Source organism: Larimichthys crocea, chromosome XIII (genome assembly GCF_000972845.2).
Source record: "Larimichthys crocea isolate SSNF chromosome XIII, L_crocea_2.0, whole genome shotgun sequence".
Classification (NCBI taxonomy): Eukaryota; Metazoa; Chordata; class Actinopteri; family Sciaenidae; genus Larimichthys; species Larimichthys crocea.
Window position 1 is genome coordinate 20,122,206 of NC_040023.1, and position 12,113 is coordinate 20,134,318.

Sequence of the window (12,113 nt, forward strand, 5' to 3'; positions counted from 1 at the left end):
TAGAAACTTGCAGTCAGGATTAAACTATCTTTTCTAGTCAAATTTCACCTGCAGGCAAAAAGCGAAAAAGTCTCCTACTTCATTATACAACGCTCTGTATGCTAAAACAGGAGAGGTGATTTTTTTTTTCTTACTATTTTTGTTGTCTTGTGTTATTTCCTTTCTCAAGTGACAGCAAGAAACCTGTTAAATTGTTGCTAGACAGGAGGCCAAATCCAAACTGACAAGGATTACTTCACATACTCAAAGTGATGGATGACTGATTGATGATGGCTTTTTGAGCCCAAGATCCACTGGATATGTTTCTGTTTTGTTTTCTCAGCCTATTTTTGTACCTGCCCTTCCCAATTTGTCCCGATTTCTTCTTTTGTCTTCCCTTTCCCTCTTTACCCCCACTCTCTCTGCACCCTCTTACCTGCCCTCACTCCCTGCCCACCACCAATCAAATCCCTCCTTCATCTTGTCTCCTCTCTCGTCCGCTCTGTCCCGTGTCTCACTTCATGCCTGGCTAGCTGCTGAAATTCCAGTCTCAACCCAGCGTGATCAGGGGACAGTGTAGAAACAGATGTATCAGTTACAGGCTAAGCACTCTATCATTTGTCATCACTGACATCTCTGTGAAAAAGAGGAGGCGGGATGTAGTCTGAGGGTTGAGGTTCAGTTAGAATGGGAGACAGACACCATACAAATAAAATGCCATTTACACTACATTCTTACATGTATAATAAATTAAAGGACCATTTACTGCTTCATCTGGCATTGTTTTTAAGTTTCCTGCCACTCAGCATAACTCAGACACATTTTTGGAAACACAGGAGGAGTGAGAGCAGAAAGTGTAAAAGGACAGTGGAGTTAAGAGGATTAACTGCAGTGATTGTCCATTTAATTATGAAAAGGTCATGTGGAGATGAGTAGATGAGCTGTATGAAGTATTAATGTAAATCTTGATGGACAGTATGCAAAAACTGGCATTGAATAGAAATGATCTGCCTGTGTGTGGTGACGATCAGAGGACCCTGATTTGCACAAATGTTGTTGCTCATATGCAATCCGTTTGATATCAGTTTCTCCTGTTATTTAAATAATAATGCTTTGTGTTTTGTGTTTTGGCTCTGAAGAAATTCACAGATAAATAAAAATTAAATAAAAATACAGTATAATTGAGCACAATTCTATTGATTTCACCTTGTTGGTGAACTGACTGCCTTGAATGTTATTTTACTAAACCTGAAATATTTTTTTTAGGTGTTTAAAGTACAACAATACAAAAGGAATTCATAATTTCTTTATCAAGTATGCACCTTTATTGCTTTGTTGTGGGTGGGTCTTGAAACCTTTCAAAAGTGTCTAGACAGATTTGAGTGACTGATTAAGTCCATTAGCAGGCACAATATCGAAAGTTCATCTAATTTAAACTTTTTGACAGACTGAATTGTGACCATCCCATCACGTTTAGGTCTCATTGAAATACATCAGACATGCTTTACATGCTAATGGAAACTCGGCTTAAATCTGATTTCAGGATCTTTGAGGTCATTTATTGTCATGTATTAGTTATGGGCTCAAATATGTATTTTATTAATGTCAGTGGATCAATAGAGAATACTTGTTTTTTTAATTAGTCTGTACATTAAAATTGTAGTAAAGGTCACAAGCATTCATATCCCTGCTAGAGATGAATATGCTTTTAGATTGTTAATTAAGACCACATTAATGATTTTGAATTTTTAGCCTATGTGTACTATGAATATATATTTTATATCACTTCTGGTCATGTTCCCACACCTGCTGTCGTGTTTCACTTTTTAAAATGCTTTTTCTCCTTCAAGACAGCCACAACATTTATTTCAGGGCAAAAACCTTCAAAGATTTGAAAATGGTTTGAGTTAGATAATAATCATCTATAATCATCTTAGCAGCTCTTATTTTTGTCTGAGTTGCTGGTTAGTTCAGGTGAGACACTTGCATCAAAGAATTGTTTTGTTTCAAAGAAAAGTTTTAAATGTTTATACAGTAAGAGTTTGCAGAAAAGGCTCTGCTGTTTGGGGGAATCTCTGAAATCGCAGCAACAAGGAGTCTGCTGAAAAAGCTAATTCTCCCTTAATAAACACACATCAATATTAAATCTTATCTTAACTTAACAAAACCTAAGAAGCTGTGTCAGCAAACAGTGTTGGCATGAGTGTATTCAGCAGAGTAAAACAGTGCCTGGTTTTAATCTCTGGGCTGTGTACCTGTAAGAATATGATTGGGCGCTATGAGCCAAACAGCAGTGAATGAGCCAGTTATTGAGAAGTATATTGGAAAGAGTTGATGTCAATACAAATGTAACTTCAGTGCTTTGTTTAAACTAACCCTATGCTTCATTTGTTGGCTTAAAACATGTAGAAATACTGGTATGATGGTTGATTCACATGGTTTGTTTTTTTCTTCTGTCAGGTCGGGCCATCAAACATGTGAAGGAGTCTATTTTCACTGCAGAGGCTGGAGCCAGGAGGGGTGTTCCTAAGGTCCTGGTTGTTCTCACTGATGGACGTTCACAAGATGATGTTAACAAAGTGTCCAAGGAGATGCAGATGGATGGTGGGTATAGAAACAAAGACTTTTTTTTGGTTAATGTTCTGAAATCATACTTAATTAACCCTGGATCATACTCTACAACCATAACTCCAACAACGTGTTGCATAATGCTACTTTCTAACCTTTTTAAAACTGGTAATGAATTCTCATGTTAAATTTAATTTTCAGGTTATATCATCTTTGCCATTGGCTTTGCTGATGCAGACTATGGGGAGCTGGTGAATATTGCCAGTAAGCCCAGCGATAGGCATGTCTTTTTTGTGGACGATTTGGATGCCGTGAAGAAAATAGAAGAACAGCTCATTACTTTTGTCTGTGAGGCTGCCACTGCCAGTGAGTAACATCACCTTATGTTTAAAACAGAGACAGGGTAAGAGACCGGGAGGGAAAAGAGTTCAAAAAAGTCAGAATGAAAGAGACAGAAAGAAGAATAAGAGAGGAGAAGTTGGTAGAAAGACAGAGAATGACAGGAAATGGCAGGAAAAAAGAGAAAGGAAGAGGGATTTATTTGATAGTTGATAATTTGAAATATCAAGGATGAACTAACTCTTTTCTGTCTGTTTCAGCTTGTCCATCTGTTTTAATGAGTGGTAACACAATGGCAGGTAAGAGCTGCAAATGACAGGAAGAATACATAACATAATGTACAACCATGTCCAACCACTGTATCAAACGTGTAGAAAGCTAATGATGATGATGGTGGTAGTGGCAAAAGCACAATCACGGTGTACTCAGTAATGATTATGATTCCTGTGATCACCTGGACAGCATCATGATTTGTCCCTTGCAGGTTTTCGTATGATGGAGAAGTTTGGCCTTGTAGAGAAGGAGTATGGCACCATACCTGGAGTTTCTCTGGAGCCCGGTTCATTCAACAGCTTCCCCTGTTACAGGTTACACCGTGACGCCCTGGTGTCACAGCCCACCAGGTGAGTACGAATGGAGACACAGTAAATAATAAAATGACTTCAGTTTACAAAAGCTTTGTTTATATTGTTTTGTTTTTTAGAAATTCTGTTCTAGTTGGCAAGCAAAATAATGTGCTTCACTGCTGTCATTTTATAATGAGCTGGATTTGCCCTTGGTCCAAACCTTAATAGTCACTTGTGTTGTGTTAAAGCCTAACACACAATTTAGCTATTCTCATTGATGTGTTTCTCTTTTATTGTGTTGTCAGGAATGCCTGACAGCATTTGCATGAATACAGATCAACCTGTGCTGTGTGATCGGCTATATTAGCCGATCACACAGCACAGGCTATACAGTATACTATTGTATATTAATAAGTGGGAAGAGTTTGTTCAGTGACAGTTTTATCATTTGTCATTTGTCCAAATGTCTTTGGGATAAGATCGGATAAACACTCCTCTTTCTCTTTAAACCCAACCGGTCGAGGCAGATGGTCGCTCACCTAGAGCCCCGTTCTGCTGCTCCGAGTTTTACGCCTCTTAAAAGACAATTTTTCCTTGCCACTGTTGCCAAGTGCATGCTCATGGTGGGAACTGCTGGGTCTCAATCACAAGTAAATCATTTCATAAAGAATATGGTCTAGACCTGCTCTATATAAAGAGTGGCCTGAGATGTCTTGGCATCTTGCTCAAAAATGACATAAACATGAGAATAAAAATGTTGGAAACATATTTTAACACATTTTTTAAATATCTGTTTTAATTTACTTGTTTGTGCTGCTGACTGTCTTGGCCGGACATCCTCGAGATTTTTAAACTCAATGATACATTTCCTGGTCAAATAAAGATTTATAAATTATAAATAACACCAGTGGTAAATAAAAAACAATAAAAATAAGAGAAATAAATAGGTGTACACTAAAATAAACTAAAATATAGAAGTCACTAGTAAAAAATACATGATAGTTTGTCTCACAAAAAAGTAATCATGACACACATAAAAATCACAAATATAATCTAAAATGTCTGCATGTGAAAAAGCTCCTCTGGGAAAAGGTTTCTTTTCTAAAAAACAGTACGTGCATCCAGTTTTTCTGTGCTTCATTGAGTTTTTTGATCCTACTCCACTGTTTATCCATCCATGTTTGCTATGTTCAAATGACTCTCCCTTCCTCTCCTAGATGTGAGTGGTGACTGTCAGTGGTCAGCAGAATACAAACACCAGAGGACTTTGAATCATCAGCCAACAGTTCATGCAGGGTCTTTGAGCTATTGAATACTCCTGCCAATGAAAATGACTTGACTTCCTGGCTAATAGCAAACCACTTGGGGAGCTAACATGAAAGCTAATATATATAAAAAAAAATCCCTTTATCTTTGTTTTTGATTATCTTTTAGGACACAAGGGTTCAAGTCCCACTCAAAACACCTGCACTATTATACTTGCTATCCCACAATCGGTACTTGCCCCAAAGCTTATAACCACAGATAGTGGTATATTAGTAGAAATGGAGCATGCTACTGCTAAAACCTGCAAAAACTGAAATGTACTGAAAGCACTGAGCAGAACCAGATTGTTTCATTAATATATTAAACACACCATTTACACTAATCCCTTCAATTTCTTCTGCAAATGAACATAAAAAGCAACATTGACAATTTTAGATCATTCTCTTTAAAAGCCTGAAAGCTAAAAACTGCATCATAGCCAACAGCTGGTTGGGTCTATATATAAAGTTTATATAAAAGGCAAAACACATGTGTGTAGAGTAATTAACTGCACATCAGCACTGCACACAGTTTCCCATAGAACAATTATCAGTATCAATAACTCAACCCATATGAACAAACCACACAAAAATAAAGGCTGTAATCGATTGTCTGTTTTCTACGTATGGATATACACCATATATCATACTATATATCTCTTCTTCTTTTAGAAGCTATCAATGCATCTGGTTTGATTACAGAATGCCAAATCAGTTATTACTAAAATATGAAAAGATTAAATGTGTTACCTAATTTGCCTTTGGGGATGAATAAAGTAATCTATCTATCTATCTATCGATCTATCGATCTATCTATGACCAATACTAATTAACCGGCGTTACCGCATTAAGAGATGCTGAAAAAATCCCAGTGTCTCTTAATGCTGTAAAGTCTAATCTCTAAGATGCTTGCAGGCACAAGTTAGAAGTGTTAAACTTTACCTAGCCTATACCACAGGAAAATATTCAGGTATAAAACACACACATACACTTAACAGGTGCATTCAGTGACTTCAAATGTGCTCTCGTAACGTATTTCTTTCTGCGATGTTGTCATTTTGGAGCTTTTTTTTCTTCTTTTTTTTGTTTTTACCGTCAACAAGCTTTAACTTTAGCCTCCTGTTCTATGATTGTTCAGTTTGTGAAAAGTGACATTGACAACTGTGCTGAAAAGTTGAAGCTGAAATAATTTGAGCCTGAAGTGCTCGAAGGCAACCATACAAAAAAGGCTAGGCTCTGTGATCAAAAAGACGCTGGCACTCAAAGACAGACTCAGGCAGCCGAAAGCACTCTAAAAGCATTCACAGAAACTGAAAAGAGACAGTGGCACTTTGAAAAAGACACCTAGTGGATACATGCCTTGGGGGCAAAGCTAAGCTCACTATCTGTTTCTGCTTCTTTCATGTGTATACCAGGTACCTTCACCCTGAAGGGTTACCCTCTGACTACACCATTTCTATGATGCTCCGCCTACTTCCCGAGACCCCGCAGGAGCCCTTTGCATTGTGGGAAATCCTCGACAAAGACAACGAGCCATTGGTGGGACTGATCCTGGATAGTAAGACTGAATTGCTGATAGTTTTTTTTGCTTCTTTAACTTTTCTCTGTCTCACCTGCTTCACAGCACATCACAGTACACAAGTACAAACAGCAGATGTGTGCAGTAGCTCCCACAGTCCCAGTGTCTCTAAATAATCCATTCCTCATCAGCTGGGGTACAACTACATCTTGTATTCAATAGGATTTACCATTAAACTAGCAAAGTTTTCATATTAGCTAGCCCTCTTCTGCTTGTGGGAAGAAATCCTTGTTTACCCCTCCCTGAAGGGGATTGGCGTGATGTCAGACTTTGAGGTGCGGATCTGGAGATCTGGAGATCACAATTTGATATTGAAGCCAGTATTTTAAACCCAGAGCAGATGGGATGACAATGATGATGAGATTGACCATGGAGCAGTGGCTGTTTGTATCAAACTGTGATAAACGATGTCACAGAAAGGCAGCACACTAGGTGAACTCACTCCAGGCGTCAACCATCAGAAGTGTTTTAGACACCACAGATTTAGAGGAAACCCAGGACAGACCCCTGACCTGCTGCAGAGATTGTATTTCCAACTGGCCTGGATGATCATGCTGGAGGATCTGAAGGAAGTAACAGGTCATTTTCTCAGTCATGCCAGAAGAATCCAGAAGTTGTGGACAAAACAAAGCAAGGAAACTTGTTGATTAGTAATAAAAAACTGTTGTCTTGACTCCACTAAATTGGCTTGAATCAAGCTTACAGTATTTTACAACATTTTACCATGGCACTACCATTATATGTGCTTTTTAGGACACATCAGAGATTGTACAGTGACCTAGAAGCATGCATGCTCAGATATTTACCATTAAACAACATACAACCCCATTTTGGGGGGGGAATGAAAAATGTGATTCTTTATTCACTGATCCATTTACTATTGTATAATACTGAGCTTAGTATTCATTGACATGGTACAAGCTCATAATTCTCACTGCCACTAATATCATGTACCCTATTATACTATTATAAAAATGGCAATGGCATTATAGTCGTGCAGTGTTTGGTGAAAGGCAAAGAAAGAATGATAAGAGATGCAAATTAGCAATGGCTTCATACCTAGATCACAATAGAATGAAATAGAATTATTACATTTATGAGTCAAAGTGATTTTTATGAATGTGCTTTTTATCTTTCTGTTATATGCAGACAATAATGGAGCAGCACAGTTTGTTGCTAATATTGAGGAGCACATGTAGTTCACAGTTGTTACAAACAGATCTTTGGCAGAGTCTGATATCAGGAGACAGAGATATTAATGTGCTTCTATTCTCCCTCACCACCGTCACTTCCCACAGACTCTGGAAAGACATTGACGTTCTTCAACAATGACTACAAAGGAGAGTTCCAGACCGTCACCTTTGAAGGAAATGAAATCAAAAAAATCTTCCATGGAAGCTTCCACAAGGTTAGTCTTTAATATATCTGTGTGCTAAAAAAGTTTTAAAAAATGAACATTGGTGGTTATAGTTGCATGCTAATGTGCTCATTTATGTTTCATATCATTATAATGAGATCAGAGGTTTGGAGCTGCTGGTCAGAATATGTAAGCAGTTTGAAAGAAGTAACAGTAGTGTAATACGTGCAGGTTCTGTCTGTTCTACCGGGCTTTTAAAGTCCATTAAAACAAGAACTACTTCAACACCAGTTTGCATTACATATCAGGTTCACTCGAGCAAGCCGTCATTTCATTTTTTATGTGGTTGTTTTTATAATATTCATATCTGCTGCATGAGGGAGCGGGAGGCTTTGTGGCAAACTGTTGAGGAAGGGACAAAATAAAGAAGATTGACTGTATTTGATGTTTTTGAAGTCGTGGAGCCGGTTTTCCAGTGGCTCTTGGGCTGGATTTTTTTCTTTTGACCTGTCAACACTGCTGTGGCGTGTGCGTGTGTGTGTGTGTGTGTGTGTGTGTGTGTGTGTGTGTGTGTGTGTGTGTGTGTGTGTGTGTGTGCAGGTGATGAAAACTGTCCTCCCTCTACTCCATCCCACTCTCTGCTGCTTTTTCCACATGCATTTTATTTTATTTTTTAAACTAGTTCAGTGTATGGAGTGGGAGTGAAACTGTAGATTTCATCACCCCTTAAAATGTCTGTCTAGTCTCCCAAGATGAACGTGATTGTCATTATTTTTGACATTTATTAAATAGTTTTAAGAAGTAGTGTATTTGGAGCCTTCAAAGTGTATTTGATGTATACACAATATAGACAAGGTTTCAATGACTAACACACTGTAAAACATCATTATAAAAGGCCAAAGTGTCCTCAGACTGGACCACCAGGGATGATATCAGTTTGTCCTCCAACTAATTCTCTGACAAAGACATTTCACATTTCCCTCAATCACTGGCATTCTAGCCAAATATTTCTTATGTAAATTACGTTGTATCAAATCACTGAATGGAAATGACACATTTTGATAACATTCCCTCAATAAAAGATAATCTTCTGCTCACTTGAGACGACAAAGTGCTTTGTGAAAAAAAAGAGAAAACGAAATTATGGAATAAATAGTGATGCAGATTCCTCTACTGAATAAAAAATGACATTGATTCAGGCTCAGTGAAAGACAAATTCACATTGCAAAACACTTTGGCATGAGATGTCAACGACATTAGCCGAAACAAAATAATAACGATTTGCTGAATAATAATTCATTCTTTTGACTTGCGGACAGTTTTCAGGAGGTGTATTTACTTCAGCAGCGCTGATGGAAATGGACATTTGCGTGTATTGTTTTGCTACATTTTAAACGAGTGGTTAAGTCTTTAAAGACAGTGTTGTTTTTGTGCTGTAGACCTGCTGTTGTGTACTTTCTTTCCTGGGCCTCTCTTTGGATTTCTGCTGAAAACAAACCAACAGCAGCCCACCAACTCTCTGTCTGTCTTTCTTTATCTCAGTTCTCGAAATGTCAGGGAGTAGCTGTCCATCATTGTCTTTTTCCTTTTGTCTTCTCCATTGTTCTCCGTCTTTTTGCTAGAGAACATGACAATGTTGAGAGAGGGAACAGATGCAGGAGACTGCCTGGCAAGAGGAAGTGTTCGTCTCCATTTAGACAGGATGACAAGCGAATAAGAAGAGTGTCCATGTGTGTGTGCATGTTTGTGTGTCTGTTATAAAGGGATTACCATATGAAGACACCTCGTGTGAAAGCAGGAATGCCCAGCAGGATCCGTCGCTGCTCAGCGAAGCACACACGCAGAGACTGAGAGAAAACAGAAACAGGTGAAGGAGGCAGAAAGGAGAGCAGAAGAAGAAATAGATGACAGTGAGCTTGAAACACAAAGAGAAATGCAGACAGAAAAATGTAGAGACAAACAGAGAGACGGAGGAGTAAGCGTTATCTTCAGTATAACAAATATTTGTCAGAGCCATAAAATACTCCACACTTTTTCTGTATTTCCCATAAATGATTAAATGTCTCACATTACAAATATTAGGGAGCACTTAAAGCTGTCTGTGTAAAAATGTAAACTATAACTGAACTGAACTTCAAAATCCATTGCTAATTCATTCACCCATAAATGATTATTATAAAAAAGGAAGCTTCTTGGCAAGAAGAGGGAATGACATTGGAGAAACAAAAGCAAGCACCTACGTACAAATGTGTTGTGTGTTGTGTCTTTTGGAAGGACAGATTTGGGTTGTGTTTGCGACGGGAAAAGAAGAGACGGTGTTACAGTATGTTGCTGACAAAGTGGTTGGATCTCTTCTCCTGACTGTTAACAACTTGATGATTAATCCAGATAGCAGCAAAAATGTCAACACTGCAAACTCGTGTTAACTTTTTAAAGTCTTTCAAATGTTGTTATGACAGGGTAAGAAAGTGCACTAAGCTTGTCCAGTTTATCTTGAGTAGACGGTGATGAGGTAGTGAAGGGATGTACTGTACATGAGCTAAACTAACATAACTTTTATTGTAAGTGACGTGGACACTTTGAAGTCAGTTTATAAATGGCTCTAGCACATCTCAACAACTTGAATTCTTTAATAAAACAGTATCACACAAGAGGGAGTGCAGTTGTACTGAATATCAGCACAGCTGTGATTAACTACGGCCAAATCACATTCTGAGTGTAATGTTGCCTTGACGCAACAGTTCTACAAGCTCCACAACCGTGATACATGACATCAGATTATGATTTGTTTGTTTATTCAATCATTTATTTGGCTTCGCCAACACAAATAGTTCTCCAACTACACTGGGGCTGCACTGTTGCCAAGCAACACATAAACATTTCCTGAGCACTCGATTGCGAGCTACTTTGTGTCGGTCTACGCGCCAGCTGCTTTGTATCATGTATGCAACCGGCGCCTGTTGACAGCCGCTTTGGTGGAAATGTGGATCTTTGTCTCAGCTTGACATTCATGTTTAATATTATTGGGTAAGGTAGATGCGCTCTCTTCAGGAACAAACAGGAGGCAGGAAACAGGATAGTTACTTTGCATTGTTAGTTATAAAGTTTAATTCATTGTGAAAGCAGTGCTACGTTCCTGTCGGTTCTTATTCACAGTCCATCTCCTAGGAGCAAAACATAAATAGGATTCTAGCAAAACCTTTTACCCATGAATGAAACAACAGAGCACTGCTTTCACCGCATAGATGTGGTGAGCCGCTGTACAGTGTTGCAGGTATGGATGTCTGAGTTGATAGTGGACAAGGAAAAGGATTCAGTGAGTTAATTATAGTGACGTTATTCTTCTTGGCTTACATGTGTACGTCATACTGTATGGCAGTTAGTGGTGTTTTTTTTTTCAGGTGGTTGTGTTGCTTTGTGACACAGACACAAGTCTCATGCACTCTTAGCATGTGATTTGTTCCTGCTTTACATTACTTGCCCAAAATCCCAAATTTCAAACAACGGATGATGATCTATCACGAGGGAGTAGCTCTTCGCCTTCTCCTCCAGGCATTTTCATTTTGCCCTCTCTTGTTTATTACTCTTCTACTCCAAACTGCAGCTGCAATATCCAGGAAATTTTTTGCAGAGGCTGCTGCTGCAGGGTGAGCTTGCAGCGGCATGACAGCTCCCCAAAAGTGAAGCCAAATCCATCAGTTTAGTAAGCACTTGATTTGATATGCAGCAGTTTTCTGTGAGTGGAGCTTACATTTTATACCCTTAATATCACAGATGATTCTGGTCATTTAAACATTGGAAATGTTCTAAAATCTAATTGTGCAGTCCTAAGGGCATACATACAATACATGCATAATGTAAATCCTTAAATATACAGTACATGTACATGTTTAAAAAAATCATACAAGCTTTCTAAGCAGCCATTCACATATAAAAGCACTCTGTATGCACACACAGACACTTAACACATACTCAATTCAAGCATGCATAAGCGAGCATGCATTTTTAAGTGCAGGTCAGAGACAGCTGAGTCAGGACACATACTGATAGCCTCATCTTCAACCCACATTATCTCACACAGCATGTTTAAAAACTGCCATAACAATCTGAGTGTGTGTGTATTGTGTGTGTGTGTTTGCCTGAGCGCCAATTTTCCAGTTCCATCGTTGTATCAGAGATATATATCATTTTGTTTAGACGTTACTGAGAGGTGAGATAAAGTGAATATGCTGATGCTGCCTCTCCTCTTTCACCACTTTCTCTCCTACATTTCATAACATTTCATCCTCCTCTTCTTTCATATTTCATTTGTGAAGATGGTGATCCTTAGTTGGTACAGTATCTGCCATAAATATGCTTTCAGTACTCCAGTTAACATTTACGGAGCCAAGTGATTGACATAATATATCCGATATCATTGG

At 38.4% G+C, this 12,113-nt stretch overlaps 1 protein-coding gene across 4 annotated transcripts in view; it reads left to right on the forward strand.

The window, feature by feature from the left end:
- Window positions 1–12,113, forward strand: part of col14a1a (collagen, type XIV, alpha 1a) — a 125,051-nt gene that overhangs the window by 69,724 nt on the left and 43,214 nt on the right. For all 4 annotated transcript variants that reach the window (XM_027286037.1, XM_019256895.2, XM_027286036.1 and 1 more), the window contains 6 exons: window positions 2,440–2,583; window positions 2,749–2,913; window positions 3,147–3,185; window positions 3,371–3,509; window positions 6,172–6,314; window positions 7,634–7,743. In XM_027286037.1, coding sequence (XP_027141838.1) covers window positions 2,440–2,583; window positions 2,749–2,913; window positions 3,147–3,185; window positions 3,371–3,509; window positions 6,172–6,314; window positions 7,634–7,743 — 740 coding nt within the window. The remainder of the gene's footprint in view (window positions 1–2,439; window positions 2,584–2,748; window positions 2,914–3,146; window positions 3,186–3,370; window positions 3,510–6,171; window positions 6,315–7,633; window positions 7,744–12,113) is intronic.